Raw genomic sequence first — 24,392 nt, 5'->3', positions numbered from 1 at the left:
GCTAGCTTCCAACTCCTGTTACATGCAGTGGGAAAAACTATCAGCTGCTTAGCCCATTTTGCAGCATTACAGGCAGGTAGGAAAAGACTTTCAGAAGATCTTGACTGCAAAATTTTATCTCTTGGAAATGGGGTCCTTCTTTTTCTTCATGGGAATTATTACAAAACTCTTTCCTATTCACACCATTTTGCTAATTTTGTCTACATCAGATCTTAAAAAAAACCCCAATTATTTTTCTTTGGTTGATAAATATATTAATTCCCAGTGAAATTCAAATTTCAAGAGCAAGGTCTTCACAACATAAACATATAGAGACCACAGTTACGCACAAGTGTCTTATGTAAAGTCACACTTTACAGAGTGTTTTTTCACCAGTTTAACTAAAAGCTACACAAGGAACTTCCCATATTATTGCAAGTGGGCAAGATTATTGCCTGAAACTTTCCTTTCTAGAAAAATGGTAGTTATGAACTATATTTCAGTAAATAAACATTTACGTAAATGAATAGAAGAGATGCATCTTAAGGTGATCTGATAAACAACACAGCTGTTTACAGCACAAATGCCTTCTACAGACACTTATTTTCCCAGGAAAAGAAACAGTAAATTTTCTGGAGGAACGAAATAGCACCTCACTGAACCCAACTGCACTGAAATAAGCAGTTTATTCTGAAAGAAAAAAGAACAAACAACACTTGTTTTTATAACCAGTAAGTTTTAAATGTTCTGATGTAACAGCACAATTAAACAGGGTTGTTACTGTTCCTGTTGCCTTTCTAGACTTGGATGTATACTCCTACATACCTAACTTCATTTAACATAGAATGAGGAACATTGAATAACGATGAAGGAAAAAAAAATTACATGCAAGAGATTTGCTTTAATACCAGGTGAATCATAATTCTTTTTGTATGTGCCTGTTCACTCAAGTGTGAAGTATTTTCTGAATTATAGAACATATAACCTAGCTTCAGCCATTCTGGAAAGACAGGTACTAAATCATTTATAGGTTGAGTCGTCCAGCAAGCCACTTACACAAAGTAATCTGCTATCTTGAAGCTTTCAGCAGACTTAGAAATAAGTTCAAGGAATTACTTTAGGTAAAACTCAGAAACACTGGGGAGCTGTAGAAGTATACTGAAAGAAGCTCTATGTTATGGCTTATATTCTTTGAACAGGAAAACAACATCAGATATTAGTCAGCATTACGTGTATGTGGATGAAAGTCCAAGCTATCTATAGTGGACTTGCATGTAAAGAAAATCAATGCATAAAGCAAAATTGTGTGGATTCTTTAGAAGGGTTTTCTCAGGCAAAACAGACTTAAGCAATCATCCTGAGCTTGTGGGTATGCATGCGGGTGTGGATCCTCCTAATAACCTTGAAGCTACCAGAGAATGATGCCAACAGTTGTGTGGTGGGGTGGAGATGGGGGTCTAGCCAGTGTGCAAAGGGAAAGGCTGACATTCAGGGAGCCTGAGGCAGGCTGGAGGACTACACGACATCCCTGTTAAGTTCAGCAATAAACAATGCAGAGCTTGGCAGCCGGAGCACAATAAGCCCCTGCAGCGATACAGGGACCGTGTACGTGTATGTGTTTATACATACACATAAATATGTATATCTCCATTGCAAGTCTGTGGGAGATGGTCATGCTGCTGTGGCAAGCAAATCACAGAAAATGAGTCTTGGGCAGGAAATTGATATTCCAGGGCTTTCAGATGAAGAGGATAAGGTAATATATTCTTCCATCACCTAGCTCAGACTCAAAATTGGTGTGTTCCCGATTTAGGGAGCAAATGCAAACACAGAAGTGAGTAGTGGTGACAAGTGAAAATTTAGTGTAAGTAACAAAGGTGAGTGTTGCCAGACAAAAGGACTACTTAAAAAGCCCAGAACTGTAGAGCAGCTCTTTTCCCATGTGAACTGAATATGCTATTTGTTTGTTTTTGAAACATAATTAATTGACAGAACCAGTACAATCTTGTTATTCCCTACTCTTTGAAATTCATGCAACCATGAGGAAAACTCTTTTCAGTTCATGCATCACCACAAAAAGTTTCAGCTTATCCACTCAATAATAACTGCATCTTTGTTATACCTGTAAATTCATATATTCACTAGGGAAACTAATAAATACCCACACAACTGTGGAAACCCCCCCCCCCCATATAAAGTCCTGTCTCAAACAGGAGACATGACACTTCAGGCACAATGGAAGGCTACAGACCTCACCAGCTTCCAATTTAAGAACTGAACATTTGAAACTCTGTTTATAGTTGATCCCCTCCAAAGAGCTGCAACTAGAAATCCAAAAAGAGAAACACAGCTAAATGTTCCATTAGATGAAACTTCCTAGTAGAACACCCTCCTTATGAACAAATGAGAAAAACCATGCAGGACAGAGGAACATCCAGAAACCTAGAAGAAGAAAATGCAGAAGAAATTGCAGGGGTAAGTATTTATGAAACTGAAGTGGCAGAGAAGAAGCCTGAAAGCAGTTCCTGCTCCTTGTTTGGGGCAGAACTGTGACCAATTGCATTGCCCATTAGAAAAAGATTAAAGCAGAGCACTGCCTAAATCTGTGAGGACAGAAAAACCACCTCAGATCTACATGATAGATAAGGTCTTGGGACAGCACCAGGCTCTGTAAAATCAGCAGAGCACCTTGGCAAGACGTCAAACCTGGATATTTGATTTTTGATATGGGTTATACATTATCCAATATAATAAAACAGAGTATTGAAAAGCTGTGTTTAAAAAAAATAAAATCAAACAGACTTTCTACACTCAGGAATAGTACCCTGGTCTTTTAATATATCTTGTTTGGAAAATATGGCTTATTTAATTACAAAATTCTACATATGTCAAGAATGTTACACCAACACAGTATTTGCCATTTATGTACCCCTGAAATGGTAAAAAAAAATAAATAAAAATTCTTTAATTATGTGGGGCTGCCTGCACTGGGTCAGAGATTTTGTCCTCTGAGCTGTATTTTTCCTTTAGAAATTCCATGTCTATCTAAACTCAGCAGCACTTCCAAGATAAATATCCAAAATTGTGATTTCACACAAAGACACACATGTGGTTATATTTCTAAATTATTTACAAATTTTAAAATTAATTTTAATAACTAATCATTTCACACTGCATGTTATTGCTCAAACATAGCTATATAAAACTGCCTACTTATTACTGGGGAATGATTTGGAAAGAGTTTTTTTTTCCTATGAGAAATAAGCAAAAGCCAGCTGCAGAAACATCAAGAGAAGTTTCTGTGCTTTTAGAACAATTACTCACAGTATGTTTTACTATAGAATTCTCACTATGAACGAATCTTTACAATGCAGATGTTCAAGGACTGATAACATGAATAGCATGCTGGGTCAACAGCTAATATCTAGAATAAGATAAAAGTATTAGCAAGTTGTAATTTAAGTGTGTTAGCATCCTTAATTTGCACACAGTTGTTGTGAATCATATCACAGGCTGCATGCAGCATTCCCCACTCTTATTTTCCTTTCATGTGTAGGCAATGCATCTGCCACTGTACTGGTGCTACTAACAGCTCATTGCTGTGAATCCCAGTGGAAAGACACTAAATTAAAGACTTTAAGGCTACCTCTTCATACTTACATTGCTTTCCCACTAACACTAGTGTGACCACAGACAAGTATCAGTTTGTGTGAATGTGATGCTGCTCAAATGAGACTAAATAAAATCCAACACACTACTCTGTGTTTCTGTTTTCTCTAATGTAATCTGTTCTTTCCTTACTGTCGGTGGGAGAAATGCACCTCTTTAAGACTTTTTAGGTATGTATTCTAATCAGTGCTGTGCTCCTTAATTATCCTTGACATACGCGTTAGTAAAATTCTGTAGGATGCTATTGTCATTACAGCTGAAGTGCTAAGCAGAGGTAACAAGAAAACAAACTTCAAAAGTGCACTGAAATACTAATGTGAATACATACAGAAACAAAGACCAGAAGAAATTCAGTCCCAAGCATTTAGTCAGAAAGTTCTGGATATAAGTCTTCTTGCTCTCTCCTCACCCATATATTCCTTTCTCACAACATATTTTAGCCTGTCAATCCAAATTTGTAGTGTTTTTTTTTTTTCAGTCTGGTTTCCTATGCAATTATATGGCCAGTGTGTGTCTCTGTCTCCCTACCCCTAAATAAGAATATATTTCAATCAAATTATATAAAAGGGTAGGTATCTTGGAAATACAGGGAACTTTTGCTTTTCATGAAAATGAACAACTGAGGAACAACTCCTGTTCCTGTGTGCCTCCCAGAAAACCTCAATGACAGGACAGGTTTCAAGAGTATCCCCACATGAAGGAGCAGAGAAAGCCCGGCTGGTTTTGCTGCAGACTGAGGGTTTCTCAGGAGCCACAGCAGTAAGGGAAGCTGTGCACCAGGGTGCTGGGTAGGCACAGAGAGGGGGGCTGTGACTTAAAGGGGTAAAGGCCGAGTTAGACACATCTGTCTGACAGATGGGACGATCCAAAGTTTTTTCGTCCCAGGATTTTCTGATTAAGTGGGGAAATAGGAGGATGAAAGGGAAAAGACACTCTAAAATGGAAGACAGGAATTTTCTCTGCCTCTCTTTGATATCAGAATCTGGAATCTAGAACAAGTCATCTCATATCAACTGCAGTTATACTATTACTATTGTGAAGTCTTGTGATCAAATTAACAAAACATAGTATTTTGGGGTTTTCTCCTGATATGTGTGAGCTGTTTTTAATAGTCTTGACTTATCCTATCAGAAATTCATTAACTAATTAAAAAAGATCAGGTACAAAGTGTTACAGAACATTGATTTAGAGACGAAAGAGAATTTTAAATCTCTGATATGAGAGAGAAAAAATATTCAAGAGTAACAGAAAAATATTAGAAACTGTTGCTACTCATGTAATTATTGCATAAAGCATTTTCTTCTTCAGATGTAACTACAATAAGAGATAGTGTGCATCTGCCTGTGGCAGGTGGCGCTGAAACTGGATCATCTTTAGTATCCCTTCCAAACTATTCTATGGTTCTATGACAGACACTGTGAATATGAAAACAACAGTAGAACTTTGAGGTTTTTAGTATCTCAATATTTCAATTTCATATAGGTAATCAATTAAATACTAAATACATAAAGGTACTATTTATTTAAAAAGGAAACACCATTTGTGTTCCAAAAGGTTTTTCGATTGAAGTCTTCAGAACCTGTGGAAACTTTTTTGAACTTTGTTTTCTCTTTCAATTTAGAAAGAAAACCAAAGTACACAAAAATATTAGGTATCTTCTGCCTGCTAGAAAATTAACTGGTCAGCACTACAGAGCATGCTTTTAATTTTCTGTGACCTACATAGAAAGAAACTTAACACTTCACGAAAAAAAGAAAGTTTGGCTAGCTGTGTCCTTCCTATTTCAGCCAATAACCACAATCAACTGCTCCACTACCACAAGGCAGGTAGCCGGGCAGACGAATTAGAAATCCTATAACCAATTTTCTATTTATTGCAACATAGTTGTGGCTCACCTGCAAAACCATGTTGTGCTGGTTTTGACTGGGATACAGTTAATTTTCTTCATAGTAGCTGGTATGGTCCTATGTTTCAGAATTGTGCTGGAAACAGGACTGATAATACAGTGATGTTATTGCTGAGCAGTGCTTACACAGTGTCAAGGCCTTTTGAGCCTCTCACATCACTCCACCAGGGAGCAGGCTGTGGGTGTACATGACGTTGGGAGGACAGCTGATCCCAAAAGACCAAAGGGATGTCCCAGACCATATGGCATTATCCTCAGCATATAAAGGTGGGGGACGAAGAAGGAAGAGTGAAATGTTCGTAGTGATGACGTTTGTCTTTCCATGTCACCATTATGTGTGATGGAGTCCTGCTCTCCTGAGATGGCTGAACACCTGCCTGCCCATGGGAAGTGGTGAATAAATTCCTTGTTTCACCTTGCTTGTGTGTGCGGTTTTTGCTTTCCCTATTAAGCTGTCTTTATCTCAACCCATTAATTTTCTCACTTCACTCTTCTGATTCTCTTCCCCATCCCACTGGAGAAGGGTGTGTGAGCATCTGTGTGTTGCTTACTTGGTGGTTGGGGTGAAATATAGGCCCATATTAGCTACTATGAAGAAAATGAATTCTATCACAGCTAAAACCAGCACAACATGCAATAACTATAAATACATATGCTGAATTAGATGAATATTTTCACCTTTAAGTAGCTTTTTTTTAATAAATGAACTTTCCTGTGTGAACCCACTGTGCACTAACACTCTCTTTCCTGACAGTGTAGAAGACTCAGGAACCAGGTCACAGGACTTAAGCACTTTTTTTACCAAAACCTTCATGCTTAGCAAATGTGACAGGAATCACTCACTCATTGCCTTTGCATGAACACTGCTTTAACTAGAGTACCACCATCTTCTGACTGAACGTCCCACCCTTATTAGAAGTTCATTCCCTAACAAGTGCAACAACCAAATAGTCCAGCTCATCTTCCACCTCCCAGGTGGCAGTGCCCAGCGCAGTCAGATCCCTGCAACTTGCCATGGACAGACTATAGAGTGCAACACCAAAGTGAGACACTTTCAAGCCTGCTAAATTCACATTCTTTTCTCAATTGTATATGGTGCTTTCAAGAGGAGCTGAAGAAAGGCTCTAAGAGTTCTCCTCGCATCACAGATCATATTCAGCCAAGCTGTTTTAAGGTGGTCCCTTCCTGCCCTTTCTATAACTATACCTAAATACATACAGTAAGTCCCAGCAGCTGTTACCAGCTTTGGGTTTGACGAGATTTAAATTATAGTTGAATTAAACTTAGTTTTGTTTTTCCAAGTTTTCAGAAGTGGCAATGTAGCCGAAGTTGGGAGGAGCATAAAATACATTAAAGTAACTCTGTCATTGATGTTTTGTTGCCACTGGAACTGACTTCAGCATATATAAAAGTAAATATATCTCAGTGGGATAGATTTTTGGTTTGCAAACCACAAAGTTTATCTAGCCCATAGTCTTAATTCCTACTTGCACACTACTCACAGAAACTTTTTTGTTTATACTCCCTCCCTCTCCCTCCACAGCTTACAGGCAATTCCTCTTTTCCTCCATGTCACCTGCTAATCTTCTCTGGTCTGCTTTCACTCAGTCTTTTCATCTTCTTATTCTTGTCCTCTCTGACACACCTCAGAAACAAACTCCTGTTTAATCTCTTCAGAACATCCAAAAGTTGTTCTCCTCCCCAACTTGCCTCGTTTGTGGTCAACTTTCAAATTCTATAGTTGAATGTTAACAGACAGTTGCCTTCTGGTGATGGAACTGAATTGCTGTAACAATTCATAATTAATCTAGATATCCACAGGTTTAAATATCTCAATCTCATGACTCTTTTGGGAGTCTTGGCAGTGCACTCGGACAGATGTCAAATTGCAACATCTTTGCAGGCAGGAAGCCCTGATCCAGATGAATCCTGAAAACTACGCCAGTTCTAGTTTAAGTAAACTAAATCAATATGCAACTGTCTGCAACACATTTAATTCATATTTTGGGCCTAAGAGTATTTGAAAGTATTGAACTGTAGTACCTTGTTTTATGTCAGGCCTTAAAACAAAATCATTCAGGTAGCAACTGGCTTTTAAAACAAAGATCAAAATGGCCCACAAGCAAACACACCACGTTCAGCTTCAGAGTACCACTGCTGATAAGGAGGTGAAGGGGAAAAAAAAAAAAAAGATCAACAGATATGTGATGACAGTTCCCACATATAATTTAAACCAGAAAATGACTAATGTAAGGATTAGATCCCTCTATAACATTGCTGAGTTGTTCTTCAAGATGTATTGAATTTGGGAACTAAGAAATGAATAGAAGCTCAGTTTTATAGGTTCTGCAGTGAAGCTCCTTTGTTTAGTATTTTGAACATTAGGCAACCATTTACTTACTGTGAACTATTATACTTACCATTATAGACTTAGAAAAATAAAAATCTGCATTATTACAAGTTGGTCCTCACCCTTGTAAGACATGCTGCTAAACCACAGGTCTTTGGGCTTCCTCTATGAGCACTTACTAGGATCAACTGCAAAACAGCTAATCTTCCATCTATAAATACATCTACCTGTATCATCAATTAACAGGAGCAGATGAAAAGCTGCCAAAGGATGTACTATAACACAAAAATACAGTAATACTTGGACTTTTATTACATTATTGTTTAACTGATAGTAATTTAAAACTCCCTTTCCAGGTAGAAGTGTCTTTGAGAAATCACAAGAATAAAGAGCCTTTAAAAACATTTTATGAAGCACTGTATTTCATTCCACAAAGAATATTATATAGACAACTAGAAGGGAAAAATATGATTTAAAAAAACAAAAGCAGAATAAATATTTTAAATCAGATAAACTAACTAGTTTTACACATTCAAAGATTTTAGGTTTTTAAGAAAAAAATATTTACTTTTCTGAAAATATCAACTTTGAATTTATATTTATAAATCAAACATTTAATTTTAATAACAATATACTAATTATCAAAGAAAAAAAAAACATAGAAAACCCCCTGTGCAGTATTAACTAGGATTATAATTTTGGATCCTTAGTGTGCATGCTCTGTAATCATAGTTCAAAGTAAAATATCAGTAATCAAATCTGTAGAGAAGGTGATGAATAGTTACTTCGCTGACTCATTCCAGATGTATACACAAATTCCAACGAAGGGAGTGCTCACGACTGAAGACAGATGTGATGGAGGTGAGGGGAAGGGACTAAAACCCCTGTCAGAGGCACCTCTTTGATCAACCTGCTGCTAAATCACTGCCTGCTGTCAATCAAAGACCGCAATTACCACTCCGCCTGGGTTAGTACTTAGTTCCGAAACCGTCCAGCAGATGTCCTCGCAAGGCAGGCGTGCCAGGAAGGTTAGAGATGTCACCATTTAAAACAGACAGATGGGGAAGAAAAGAGGCCTAAAATAAGGGCGATATATAAACGAATTCAAGGTATTAAGTGCCTTTCCAAACACCAAACTTAGAAACATGGGCAGCATGTTTAGAAAATAAGACCATTATCTTAAAAACTAAAAGAAAGTCACATGAACAAGTACGTAACTAGCACGTTTAAACTAAGGCATCTGTTTCCAATTTGTTTGGTAATTCTTACACCCCACTTATAAACAAAACAGAAAGTTCAGAAAATGATGGTAGAAAGCATGAGCACCCGGCAAACAGCACAAAGACTCTAATCCTGTCCCACTCCCTTCCCTTTCATGTTAAAACTGACACAAATTTTATTGTGCACAGAGCCTTCTGCACTACTCCCTAGTGGCAATGACATATAAATGTTGTCACGAAGCTGTTATTCTTGGAAACATAAAATCCCCCGTCTATTTCAGGGAGACTTAAAAAGAACAATTTCCTTAAAATAGTCATCCTCATAATTACTTGTACAACTGGAAAGTTTTGATACCACATTAAAAATATTTGACTTGTCCTTCTCTGTAGTGAATAATGCACCCACAGTTAACTACCCACAGGCACAGAATAATTATGAGATAATTATTCATCAAGTACTGGTCTACAACCTCAAAAGCTGGGATTCTTTACCCAGGTCTATGAGACCAGTATCTCCAGCCCTCAATCCATTACCTGCTTTAATGCAGATGTTCACAGCTTCATACACGTGAAGCCATATTAGAGAAAGATGAAATCAAGATCATGAGTATCACTGACTCTTCTTCAAGAGCAGATACAGAAGTAAGTGCTGATACTCGTGGCTTACTGGGAGATCAGCCAACTGGGACATGTCAGTCACTACAATTTGGCTGGTGGAAAGAATTCAAGACTGTCCCAGCTTCTGGAAAATGCTGGGAGGGTAGTTACAGCATCTGGGACAGAATTTTCTGCTAGAGCTTCTTTGGTGGCTCAAATGACTGGGACAGGTTTGACCGCTAGAGGTTCTTTGTTAGACCCATTATGGCACTTACAGACAGAAACCATTGCTATATTGTGTATATTATATATACACACTGAATTAGGTCAAAGCTAGCATCATCAATTATAGAAACAGATTGCTTACGAAATCTTAGAGGAGTAGGGAATTTGTCAGTATCTTGTCTGAACCTTCAATAGCACGGGTGACTGATTTTCTGCAGGCTGATTGTTCTCAATTTCAACAATGAAAGTAAAAAAGAAAAAAGATTTTAACTTAGTGTTGCTGAATGACCACAGTCAACAATACAGAACTGTTACATTTCTTAACTGGTGGTACTTTTCTTAACTATGGCTTTCATGTAATAGAAGCATCAGATAAAGCATATTCTGCACTTAGACTGTCCTTAGAAAAGAAGAATCCAGGTTCCACACTCCGAAAAGCAGGTAAATATAGTATTAAAGCTATTACAGTTTCTCAGCTTAACTTCAGCTGTCATGAAAAATACTTATAAAAATCTCTTTAACCTTTTAGTTGTGCTTTACTTAAACAAACAAAAAGGACAGAACAATTCTATGAAATCAAGATTTCCATTTAAAATATCAAAGGACATACAAATGAAGGATGATGGCTGAGGACAGCTACTGACTATGTTAATAATTTAAGATTACTTCACTAAGCTCTCTGTCTTGAATCTTAAGCCCCTCACCCTTTAGCCATATGATAAGGAACATAAAATTACAGTGCAACTAGAAGGTAATTCTACTGTTTCCAAATAAGGACCTCTTATGGGAGCAAATACACATCTCAAACAAAGCCATAAAAAATGGTGAAGCAACCCTAATCATAACCAACTATTCCTCCATAGCAGTAGTTTAATTATGTATATATATTCCAGTCAAATCTTTACAAACTGTGTTACCAAGTCACAATTTCCCCCTCTTTCCCCACCAAAACTGTGTAAGGATAACTGTACACATGTCCACGAAATAGAGGATGTAATTTTATTGGAGGTCCACAGGTAACTGTATCACATTAGGGAGTGGAAGAATTTTGTGGTATGGCACAACACAATACCTCACTCTAAACACTTAAACAGAAGGTTAAATGATATGCAACATGATCAAATCAGTAATTCGTCACCTTCTAGGCACCACTGATTAATTTAAAATAAAATTTAATAAATTGAAAAAATATAGTCCATTAATTTGTTTATTGTACTGTCTTTAAATGAAACAGCACTTTGAAAGTCACAAATAAAAAAGCAGCACTTTCTCTTAATACCAACACCACTGTAACACATACTGTAGCGTGGCATGCAAATCCACATCTGCAGTCTTTTTTTTTTTGTATTAACAAATGGAATGGTAATTTTCTATTCTCAAATATTGGTAGCATAACATGTAAGTGCAGATCATTCTGGCCACAGGTGTGGTAAGCCTTAACAAGTGTGTATTACAAGAGCATAGAACACAGAGCATGACACTTACATCCAATAATCTCTCTCTTTTGTACTGTACATGGTGTTTGTTACAGGCGGACTTCCAACTTGGGGTACCAAAGCTTCAGGAAACAAGATTATTGACCTCTTCTGGTTTTATTTAAAAATAAAATGCAGTCACCATCAAAGCACAACCATTAGCAACCTGTTCAAAAAAATGCCATAGCTCCATTGAAAAATAACTTGTTTTTTTAGTAGACTCCACTATGCGATATAGTTTCCATTATAGGTATGTTATGAAGTCTTACAGCGGTACTGAAGTGTCATTCCTGTTAATTAGAGATTTGTATAGACACCAGGAAATGGTGCGATGTTCAAAAAAGCTGTTCAAACTGAGCTAAGCTTCACGAGACCACGTACTGAGTCTTCATGCAATGAATCCTGGCTGGCTAGACTCAGGACGTGCATTGTATGGCTGTGTGTGATAGGACTTCCACTTGGCAGCATCCCAGGAGGTGATGGAGCTTCTTCAGGAGTGAGAAATTGATGACCTTCGTGTTCCTCTTTTAATGGTATGATGTCTGTCAAACCTGAATCGGATGTGAGATTTGGCATAGAAGATGGTGGCGTCGGTTGCCCTAGAGATAGAGCTGCACAAGGCCCACTGATAGAAGTCTTTCCTGGTAAAGGTAGCTCTTCACTAGTTATGCTTGGCTCACTCTGTAGTAGAGGGGTGGCAGCAGCCTGCAAAACGAATTTGGTGCTCTGAATGCACTGATCTTGGTCACACTGTAGAATGGAAAGGGTGTCAAAATCATACAACGCAAACAAAACAGAGAAAAAAAAAGGGAGAATATGGACAAAAAGGTATGGAAAAGAATGGGATGTGAAGAGAAAAAAAAGAAAGTCATTAGTATCATTCCATGGTTAGCCACCCAAAAATCCCATTGCATGCTGCCCAGGGAAAAAAAGAAAGGTACGCGTAACTGAGCCAATGCTTTGAATTATTATCAAAATAAATTATGAAAAACATTTACAGTGTTCACTTAAGGGCTTCGGTAGTCTTTAAAATAGATCTAAGCATCTTTAAGTTCAAAAACACTAGGCAATTGTCTTCTTTTAACTGGTCTTCACATGCAGGAATTAAGCTACTACAGGAGGTTTCCAGAACAAGAATTCCTTTGACGCAGGTGATTTTTATAAAAATATAGTTGGCAATACAGCCCTTATGAGTAAAAATTTTTTCTTACATTATTTTTTAATACATGATATATACATTCTACAGAATATACTACACTACACTCTATATTCGAGCGGATGTGTGGAAATCAGGCAGCACTGCAGACGTATCAATTTGAGATCAACTTGAATGATTTTTTAGGCAGTTTCTTGACTAATCTTGACAATGTGAACAATCAATGTATAAAATAAAACCTTTTCTGGCAAGTACTGTCTCAAAAACAAGCAAAATTCAGCATTATATAAATTCAGTTAGGCTGAAGTGACTATTACCAGAAATGCTTTTGGCTCTACACCTATTCCTGTTGATACAAAATTATCACTTATTCCTTGAGATGATAAGACAGGTAGGTGTTTCAATGACGACCAGATAGCTAAGTGGGTAGTACACCTACTGCCAAATTTTCTTTAACACAAATTGGCATGATTTCTGAGAGCTTCCAAGGAAAAAATATATTTAATTCCTAGTCAGATCAGTTATAACATCTGCAGATTTTCAAAATCTTGTTAGATTCATTTGCCATAGTACTGTTCTGCTGTGTAAGAAAAACACTACAATCAATAAATACAACTACAAATCCAATGCAATGAAGAACATTTGGAAGCAAGTAAGCAAAATAAAAGATACGTCCAGAGGTAAGACATGCCTATTCACTCTTGTTATTTCAAGAATTCTGTTAAAGCAGTATGTTCTGCTTTATGACTAAGTTCTTTGATCTATATCAAATCACTAGATGTTACAAATCCATCATCTTTTCCAATATTACGATCATAACCATTGCTACTAACATCATAGCAATTCCCTAAAATGCCCCTTTGAGTTTAATAAGCCACTGTGATACACCCTAAGGAAACTTATGGAAAGACTTTTGCTTCCTTTAGTGTATAATGAAAACCACAACCAAGAATGGTTCCTCTGGTATTTTCAGGTTCTCCAGTTTCACCACTGAATAGCTTAATGATGGATACACATGTTACACTCAGAAAGTGTGCAGGTAGAGTACTTGTCATAGTAGACAGGTAATATTTAAAAGATGTCTAATTAGTTTAGGACTTCCAGACCAACTATTTTTTGATAGGTAGAAGTCCAATCCTTACCCAATTACATATTTCCAACACTTCTGCTTTCAGAAAGACTTCCTATTACATGAATTGAGTTCATATAAATTGTAAGCAATTTCCCCCCCCCAAAATGACGAACAGCCCCAGCCAAACAACTGAAGTGGTCCCTTATAATTTCAGGGGATTACTCACAGGCTTAAAGCTGAAACCTTGCTTAAGTTACTAAGAAGAAAACTGACAGCATCTTTTAAAGTCATGTTTTCAATTAGTAATTCAGTGTGAATAACTCATTCTTGATCAATATTCTGTTATTCACACCTGCTTACTTCAGTTAAACTATAGCCCCTTCAACTAACCTTACTGTGCAGACCTCAAAATATGTTAACTGAATTTTCAAACTTCAAAAAGACCAACAAAATCTATCTTCTCTGAAAAGCAGCAGCCAAAGTGCAAGTTAAATAACAAAGGAATGCCTACTACCACTGGGGTACACTGAAAACAAATAACATTAGCAACTGACTTATTGCTTTAGTGAACTTTCAGCTCTGATCTTCAAAAGGCAATCATTAATGTGTTCCAGGCAATACAAGTAATACAAGTACACCCTTTTAAATTAGCTAAAGGTAATTTACTTGAATTCATTGTATAGTCTGAATTCATTTTCTTACAGAACTCTACTGCATTTCAATTGAATCAATACCAGAAAAGAAAAAGTAGCCTCATAAAGCTCCATTAAGTAGTGTTATAAACTTCTTCAGGTGCTGTATTTCTCTTCTTCATTTTTCATGTACTTGTCATTTCCCTAAAGCCTCTCTTTTCATTTAGATACATTTCAGGTTTTCCTTTTCTTGTTCTGTTTAATGGTGAGCAGCATGAAATCTTTGGGAAAATATAGGCTGTAAACAGCTTTCAAAAGAGAACTAGGGCAGCGTTTAAACTAGAAAAAGTATATGTGCTCAATGAAGCCCTCAAAAATATCTGATAAAACCACACAATATACAGGCAAGACTATTCTTGAGTCTAAACAGCCAACACAAACCTAAACAAGGAAATCAGATTTGTTTATAGAGCTGGCATGGTAGGTTTTCCTTGATTCCATATTTCACTCTTGACTGAATGAAATTTAGGGCCAGAAGACTTAACTGCTACTAATCACATGAATTATTCAACACCAGGATTTCAAATGAAATAAAAAAGCCTATGACTACAACAAAAAGAAACCCAAGAACTGAAATCTAAATAACTAAAAGTCTGTCAAAACTATTCCACCAGTACCTTCTTGCTTCAGACCTGGCTTTATTTTCCACTGTTTCAAGAGGAACAGCGGATTCTGAAGGTAAGATAAATCCAGTAAGTTCTACCAGTACAGAAGTTCAACTACATGCATGCATAGAAATTTTTAGCCATCTCTATATTTATTTTCACATAAAAAGGCATAAATTAAAGCAAAGTAGACAAAACCTAGAATTCTGTGTTTATTTCACAAATAATAAATACAAACAACTAAGGAAACAAATTTTTTTCCTGAAGAAAATCTGTTTTTTTCTAAGCTACACAGAAAATATTTGGTAACATAGTTGTCGTACATGGCAATAGATTTTTCACATTTCTAAATGTGTTTATTTCTAAATAATCAGAGACCATTTAGTTTAAATTTTAAATAAACTTTGTTAAAAATTTTCTAAACACTAGTAACATTCAAGAATTGTTACAATTCTCAGAAGATGGAGAAAAGGAGGTTGAATCATCTCAGCATCTCTGAATAAAGTACAAACAAGAAGTTCAGAGGAGGCTGACAGCGCTAAGAAGTAACAGGAAGGATGCTGAAATACCATACTAGGTGAATACAGTAGATAGGTAAAAAGTGGAGGGATGGAGCTGTATAACTGTTCCCAACAGGTGCAGGATTTCACAATCAAAATCAATGTACTGTGGATACTGTGCAAGAACTGAGCCACAAATCCCACCAAGTGAATGGCTCCACTATCAAGTACTACAGTGCACAAGGAGCAGATCTATGATGAGGTAAAATAAATCTAGTTCATGCGCTCTGACACTGCTCCAGGATATGAATTAAATTGCAGTGAACACACACTATCAAAAGAATGGCTCCTAAAACATATCCCAACCCAAGGCAAAATGCTGAAGTTGATTTACTTGCATGTGCCCTTAACCCATTTTAACCGTGAAGTAAAATGCTTTAATGAAAAACCTTGACTGTACTGATGTTGACTTCTGTTTCAGGCATTTGGGAAGGACACCAGTAAATATACAAGGAAACACTCCCAGCAAAATGGGATTCCTGTCCTTGCCAATCCTATAACTGTCATAATAGAAATACTTACTGCTAACAATGAAAATATGAAAATCAAAGGAAAAAGTACACCAGGACTGTCAGAGTTACTGTTGCCTGGCACAGCTGGATCTGTTTCCAGACGAGTAATAGAAATACTTATGTGAACACCTGGGAGAGGACTTTCCTGCACATCTCACAGGTAACGAAATGTTGCACATGCACTATGGCTCCTACAATTTTTAGTGGTACATATAAGTAAGAAAACACTCTAAAGAATTTGCATCCAGGAAAGGAAACAGAGAACTAGAAATAAGAGAATTTGGCACACAAGGAACTACCTAAGCACTGAAGAAGAGATGCCTAGGAGTGCAGGAGTACAAGCGAATTTCTTAAAAACAAGGAAATAAACCTGTCCTGACACAAAGTCAGATAGCAGCAAAGTCTATCAGTTTATAAGGCATTAGAGAACTCCTACAGACATCATAGTAAATATAAACCAAACTAATTCCTCACAAAAAAAAATGCATGGAGTGAGATAGTCTGTGTTTCCTCTCAATGAAATACTAAAGAATAAAATACCCAGTACCAAACCCCAAGGATCAGCTCAGGCTTTTAAGGGAAAGCTAAGTATTACAACAGAGCAGACCTAAGTAATGGTAGCTGGTGGGTTTATGGTGAAATTAGAACTTTTTTCAGAATACAAGATAAACTTTAAAATGAAAGAGAAAGAATAAATTACAGAGAAAATTCTTATTTCATAATGGATGAGATACTGTGCTTCACACAAAAAGAAATTCTTAAGAATAAGAGATATACTTGGGCAATCCAACTAATGACAAGGTTGCAAAAATAATCAGCAGTAAAATGCAATAGGGAAATACTTTGGAAATAACCAGATGTATGGATTATGAGCTCCAAGTGACCATGCTTGTCATGTGGATAAGGATATTAAGAAGTTGGCTAATCAATTTACCAGACTAATTTCAAATTACATTGGAAAAGAAATTAAAAACACTTGGAACATACTGGCAAAATAATAATTGTATGTGCTTCCAGTCTTCATAAAAGTAAATACAACTTCAGCTTTTAGTAAAATAAGGGAGATATTAAGGACAGAACATGAGAAAAATCTCTTCTATAAAGACCTATAAAAAAATAAAATCACAGTATGGGTTTATCAAGCACTGATTATAGCAATAATCCTGACTTTTTGAGATTGTGACAAACTGGGTCACTATCATGAGTAGGGTAGATCCTATATGAAATATTCAAAGTCTCAGAGGCAAAATTACCACAAAAGCTGTTAAATACAAAAATAGTGCCCCACAAATGGTATACTGAATAAAAGATAATACATTGGACTGAAAACAAGCGTCTGGCAACTTTACACTTAACCTGATATTTATGTTGAGTTTAAATGCAAAAATGATGCTATGATAAAAGATTCATTAAAATACATGAAAAGAGAATATAATACTAAGCAACCCAGAGAGATTTCAAGAGCGATAAGAGGCTAGTTGGGTGAGGTACAATAATTCTATTTAGAAAGACACAAGTCACTGAGTAAAAGATTTGAGGGAAGAGAAGGAAATGAAAGAGGGAAGGAATAAGAGAAGACAATTGTGGGAGAATATGCTCATTAAAATCTTTATTTAATATCAATGGGCAGGATAGACATTTTAGCATGCTATGTGGATTAAGTAGCATAACATCTAGACATTAGGATTCAATGTTGAGATAAGAAGATGCAATACATTCTGGAATAAAACTGGAGACACACCATAAAGGTGTACTGAAACACACTTCAGATTTCTAGTAAATTATTTCTTGTACGCAGAAGCATTAAGCTTGCTAAAATAGTGTAAATATCTCTGAAGATGTATAAATGGCTAAACCTCTGCCATGTGTAGACTATGACCTACACATGCCCTTTCAAGTCAAGGAATTTTACTTTGTCTGTCCTTATCTAAAATTGTAATAATACAAGTGGCAGTACCAGACACATCCCCTTCAATAGGGAAGAGAAAACAGTGTTAGAGAGTAAACTAAGCATGTCTTTAACAGTTTGCAACAAAACTGAAGGGAGAAATTTTAATCCTTATACCCAGAGGCCACTAGAAATCAACTGGTCTTGGATACAGACCAGGTATAATGAGAAAAATAGCATTACAGTCACATAACATGTTCCTCCAAATCAAACTTGACATATTACATTTTTCAAGCTTTTTCTAAGAGATCATTTTCAGGAATGAAATCTGGACATTTCCTAGTGATTTTGATAACTGTTAAAGAACCTAAGCCTTTCCCAGCTCATGTGGTGTGGTGTTCTAGGACATAAGAAGTTCAAGTCCTTGAAGAATTTGCGTAATTATCGGTATTACACTTAAAAAAATCATAACAGCTACCTGTTTGAATTCAAGTAATACCATAACAGATTTCTCCATTCCTAGAGACAAACTTAGTCAATTTTCTATCAAACTAGCACAAGATTTTCTCATTAATATCTAGGAATAATGATAGTGTCTTCTTATAATGCAAGTATAATCCTTATAATAATAAGGTAATTTAATGCCAGGGACATACTGTGGGTTTATGATCCTCACAAATAAGAAGCCTTGACAGAGTCAGAAAGTTTGGTAATCCCTGAAAGACCTCAGCCCATTTCTAAGGTTTGCTTTCTCTTTTTTTTTTTTTTTTTTAACGCCCTTTTCTCTCTTCAGAGTTATATTATTTTGATAATCTGCATGGAGCATTACCTTGTTCTGCTCAACTGCACCTCACAGAAGATTTAGACTTAACACTGTGCCTCTAATAAATTTTCTTATTAAAGAGACTAACAAATCTATTTAATCCTCAAAATAATACGTAAAACCAGCTTAGGAACTAAACCAAAATTTTTACACGAGTTTATCAGTGACACAAAAACTAATCTGGCTGAGAAGAGAGAGTCTTTTCTTCTTTTGTTCAAAAGAAAGGCTGAATTATGTCAGAAGGCCTTGTGGCTTCCTCTTTTTTGGCAGAGGGAGGGTGTCCATAACTCATGACTTCTTGGACAAAGTCTTAGAACCCACATTATATGAAGATATGTGGATAACAATTCAGAAATAGGCACATATGCAAGATGCTTGCCTTTGGAAAAAGATCTTTCCAGTTATTCTCTTCTTCTTGGCACTGGAAATCCTATCTTCCATTATGATAGCCAATGCTACCAGCAAAAAACAAAGTAAAAACTATTGGCACAGTTTCAAAGGTGTTTAAAAGTTTTTGTTGTAACAATCCAGTTGCCATTTTTTGTTCATTGCAAGTTCAGTGTCCTCCTGCTCTTTCTTCAAAATACTTCTCCCCTAGAAACTTCTCTTTGTTCATCTTTGCTTTTTTAAACAACATTAGTCTATGCAAAACCGCAGTGCACAAGCAAGGAAGGAAATAAAGTATGAAGGAAGTGCCATATAAAATAACAATTAGCTGGAAAATGACGAACCAGAGCAAGTCCATGATACTTGAATATTCCAGTTGAAAACACAGCAGGTGTCAACAGTAAAAGTCAAAATGCCAGTATATTCAATAAATCAAGTGTAGAAAAGCCTTTTTTTTTTAGAATCCATGAGCCATAACTATTACACTGTGTGAAACATATATTAAAAAGAGCCTTGGGTTTTGGTTTTTTTCTTTACTGTTAATAAACAAGTCATTCCACCCAGTGTGTCAGCTGTATCCAGTTAGTTATTACTTGATTAGTTCACATGAAAGTGAAGAAGGAAAACATTCACAGGAATCTTGATGAACAACACTATGGGATGATTCCTACCATGTTGCTCTGAGATTGTGTGGCCCCATACATAGTAATGCCATTTGATGGTCCTGCTAATTGCGGTGTATCTGGTTGTATAAATCCTCTTCTGTCAATTAAGCTACAGAATAATCACAATAAAGAAAAAGAGTTAGAAATATTTCTGGTCAATAACTACTTCCCCTGAATAAAAAGAATGTCCTCTTTTACTCAACTGAAGTACAAGACTTCATTTGTACTCATCAGTAAGGTACTTCTTCCTTGTGATACTGCCTATCACACAGTTATACATACTACTATTTTTCTGGATTTTTATCACAGACAGTAGATTTATAAGCTTACCAGCAGATACCACAAAACCAAAGAATTTTAAACCATAGGTGTGAAAACAAATTACAAAACTCACTAGGGCACTTTGATTCAGCATCTCTTCTGAAGGTTGGTTTTTTTGCCAGTTTTCACATCTAAATTAAAACTACTTAGTCACAAAATTTAGCAAGAAAGAAAGAAAGATGAACTTTTGTTCAGACAGAAAACTTACTCATCAGGTTTTTCATGACAGCTACTTAACACTGCTTATAATACTCCACTGTGCTTACCAAAGTCAGTCATGTCAGAAGACTGATTAGACCTATGCTGCGGCTATGGATCAAATTAAGATTTGAAAGTAATTGTTGAGGACATGTAAAATGCATTCTGAATTTGCTAGCACAGATTAAAAAATGAGAAACCATCTTTAACAGAAGTGAGAAAAGTTTTGATTATTTACAGATCCTCTCTCCCTGCATTGCACTCTCAAAGGCACTTGAACATTTTGAATTTTAACCTGTAATTGCTGGTAAGCCACTTTTCCAGAATTTAAGGGAAAAATTAATATTTAGTGACTTCGGACACAGCTGAGATTAAAAGTAAAAAAGCAAGGACATAATTTACATTTTACAGTCAGTAAATTTTTCCCCTTGGTCATAAAATATCTCCCCGAAGAACTTCTACATATATTTCGACATCTAAATAAGTAATGTTGCTGCACGGAATAGGAAAAAATGTACAAACTTTGTTAAAACACAGGAGCCAATGCCAGTCTGGTCTAATTGCGTGCTGCTACTTGTATCAGCCTAAGATGCTATTTCAAATACTGAGAAACATGATGTAGTTTTAATAAAGATTTCCATCTGGAGTCAAAAGAATTTGAAGTGTGCCAGTAAGCTTTTACGTCACATATTTTTATGAAAAGCAAAATGGCAAAATTAAAGGGCTGGCTTCAGGCAACATCCACACAGGTAGGAAGCAGAGATAGGGCTACTCTTTCTCACCAGTGTTAACCCAGTATGTGGAAATCATTACTCAGTTGTCTCTAATTTAGGAAAAGACATCAGTCTCTCCTGTTGACCTTTGACTGCTCATAGAAGAACCACCTCTGATATTCCTGAGAGCAAAGCCAGAAAATCCCACTTCCAACTAAACACCTTGGCCGTTGGACCATAGAGCCATTTACTTTCTTCCTTCTTGGTAGTTCAGATTCATCACTACATAATTCCAGACAAAGCAAAACATATCAACTGATGAGTATGTCACAAAAATAATCTACAAGATCTCAGCTAGTCTCTACAGTGAAACTGTATATGTAGTGTGTGAACTGTGTAATCACTGAGCACTGGAATAAGAAAAGAATGAAGTCTTTTCAGCTGGCAGTTTTATTTCTCTGCTCTCAGCTCTGTCCTACATTTTGTTCAAGCTGAAAAAAACATCTCTAACCTTACATATACAAACATTTTGGATTTCAAAAGTGAAAATGTAAAACTTAATCCATTGTGCTTTCTTTTGAATTGCTTTGGTGTAAGACCACCAAATTCAGCCTAATGTATATATGTTAATAGTATTAAATAAAAAAAAATACTGTCCATTTAAATAAAACAGGTCAAAAATGAACAATTATCAAGCTGTTGTAGACTAAAGGTTCATAAACTCTCCTAAACTCATGAAACATTTGTTAGATATGTAAGACTTAAATAAAATTTCAAGTTATCCTTTATGCAATGGCTAACTACTAGCAATCTTCCACTGCTGTAAGTTAACTACAGTGGCAAAAGTTCAAACAACAAATAAGTTTATTTTCATTTCAGATGTCAATCTTAAATATATTTTAGAGCATCTGATTACTAATTTACTTTAACCACAATTTACCAATTTATCTCTTTCCTACTGAAGAAAAACCTAATTAAAGCTTCTAACGGACACTAATAAAAAACTTTAGTTTTATTGAGTCAACTTATGCAATTGCAAAGAATAATTCTTTCATCAATAGTCAGGTGGCTCTATTTATGTTAACAATGCTTTTGATACTCTTACCTTGGAGAGAGGGGCCCACAGAGTGCAGCACAGCAATTGGTAAAGATGTTGCCATAACTGTAGGGATTATAGTTTTCTTTACCTCTTTTATTTGACCATGATCCTTTAATCTGAAGAGATATGAACAATTACATCACATGTAAAACAATATAGAAAATGGCTGGGACAAATTAAGGGTTACCAAAGCACCAACATGCTACTTGCAGAAGCAGACCACAGAAAACCCATGATGACACTTCCAAACAGCTTAGAGTTTTGGGCTGTTATGCAAGGCTGGATCCTAAAATCTTAAAAGTGAGCGCATGCTTTACCTCCATAGATTTAGACAACCCAAAATTTCAAAGAATCAATATATTCACAATAAGAATTTCATCATCTAAACCTAATGGTCTAAGTTTAATTTTACAAATAATACAGCATATCACATGACATTACCTTCCCTACAGTTCACAAATGGCTCTAAAATATTGTGAAGTATCTGCAGCCATTACTACCTTTTCCTGCATATTACATTTTTCCTTAGCTAGTTAGCTTTTCTGTTTGTGAGATACGTGACAGCCTGAGTAAAATGTCTTGCTGTATCCAATTGGGGATGTACATTTTAAACTAAATTACTGAACAGTTTACTTGAAATTCAGACATGTTCCACTGCTGCAGGTCACTGCTATCTGTCTTTCAACAATCCAAGAGAGACATCTATTTGAGGGAAGTGGGGATAGCGGAAGCACAAGAAGTTCACATAGAGAGACAATGCTGGCCTAAACCTAATAATTGAGGAATACCAGAGTATCTCATCTGTCTTACTAACAACGTAGCTTTCTTCCAAGTCAGGCTACTTGCTCTGATACTTGATGCTGAGGCATGATTCCTTCTGCCTGGGAAGTTTTTTTGTGGTTGATTGGTATTGACTGTAAAGTTTACTATTTTAATAGTGACCTTAAACAATGAAAAAACATGTCTCAAAGATGCTACATTTATATTTGCCAAATACCTATGAAAAAGGTACAACATAAAATTACAGCAAAATATTTTAAAGTTTGCAGTCCTTTGTTAGATCACTTACTAAATTTCCAACAAGCTTTCTATACCACTAGCTCCCTAGCTAATTTTATTTTCTCCTTTCATTCATTTTGTGTTTCTCCTTTTAGTTAGGGGAGAACACATGAAGACTTCACACACAGTTAAACATTATTTCCAGACCAAAACAGTAGAAACCTACGTGCAAAACAGAAAACTGTAGAAATGAGAATGTCGACCTTTAAATTAATTATATACTCCTTGCCAGAGGTTTTAGACCTCAGACTGGCAAAAAAATTTCAAAGGTAAAATAAAATAAAGGGTGAAATTTTTGTTTAGAGAATTCAACACACTTTTTAATTTTCACAGTAATCAATTTTTGAGTCAAATAATATTTAGAACTCTCAATGAAAAACAGATACTGAAAAGTATTTATTAATTCCCTACCGTATAAAATATACTTGTTTCTTTTTATCCTCTATTCTATATTTTCCTATTTCAAGGTCAAGGTCCTGTATGCATAAACTATAATGGACATACTATGTATATAAACCAGCATATTTTCAAGCCACAACAAATATAGGCAAAAAGATTTCATGTGATCTTTCGAATCAAGCACAACCATGTTACTGTCTTCTTTCCTAATGAGGTATTCACAAAATGATGCAGACAGGTGTATTTGAGAAAAACCTCCTCGCTACTACTTAGAAACATATGTAGAAATAAACTATGAACTTACATCTTCATTTGTTGTTTGATTGGAGCTGATCAAATATGTATGAAAACCTGAGAGGCCAACAATGGACCATACTGAGAAAAAACACACCACAGCTTCCAGCACAGTAATTGAAAGTCAAGGAAATATATGCAAATGGAAAAAAAATCCAATAAAAAGTAGTTAAAAATCACAAAATTCCAGGTAATCCACAAGTCCCTTTAGATCTCTGGGGCACTTCAAAGGGGTCAGCAAAAATTAAACTCAGAAAAGCAAGACTACTGCCAGCAGGCTTTATTGTATAGACCACTGAATAGTACACCAGCAAATATTTAAGGGTTTGCAAATAGAAAAAGGCTAGAAACTACTCATCTTAATTGCTGAAATTCAAATTTTCATGTTCATCCTGTAAGAGTCATCACACTTGTATTAAGACAGGCAAATTGATAAGTAACAGTAAATAACGGTTTTGATGGGGTGAGGGGAAGATCAAAGACAAGAGAAGTAACCCAAGGCTAGCTGAACACCAAAAACTGAACAGA

At 36.0% G+C, this 24,392-nt stretch overlaps 1 protein-coding gene across 4 annotated transcripts in view; it reads right to left on the bottom strand.

Annotated features, from left to right (window-relative positions):
- Positions 1-10,924: 10,924 nt before the first annotated feature.
- Positions 10,925-24,392, bottom strand: part of ZDHHC14 (zinc finger DHHC-type palmitoyltransferase 14) — a 100,415-nt gene continuing 86,947 nt past the window's right edge. For 2 of the 4 annotated variants that reach the window (XM_032681956.1, XM_032681957.1), the window contains exons 6-9: positions 23,875-23,977; positions 22,119-22,228; positions 19,788-19,890; positions 10,925-12,126 (exon numbers count right to left, since the gene is read on the bottom strand). In XM_032681956.1, the coding sequence (XP_032537847.1) occupies positions 11,770-12,126; positions 19,788-19,890; positions 22,119-22,228; positions 23,875-23,977 (673 nt within the window). In that variant the 3' untranslated portion in view covers positions 10,925-11,769. Of the gene's footprint in view, positions 12,172-19,787; positions 19,891-22,118; positions 22,229-23,874; positions 23,978-24,392 lie in introns of all 4 variants that reach the window. The other 2 variants (XM_032681953.1, XM_032681954.1) reach the window with 1 other exon arrangement.

The sequence above is a fragment of the Chiroxiphia lanceolata genome, chromosome 3 (genome assembly GCF_009829145.1).
Source record: "Chiroxiphia lanceolata isolate bChiLan1 chromosome 3, bChiLan1.pri, whole genome shotgun sequence".
Lineage (NCBI taxonomy): Eukaryota > Metazoa > Chordata > Aves > Passeriformes > Pipridae > Chiroxiphia > Chiroxiphia lanceolata.
The sequence above is the reverse complement of the archived record's forward strand: the minus strand, read 5'-3'. Positions and strand labels throughout refer to the sequence as shown.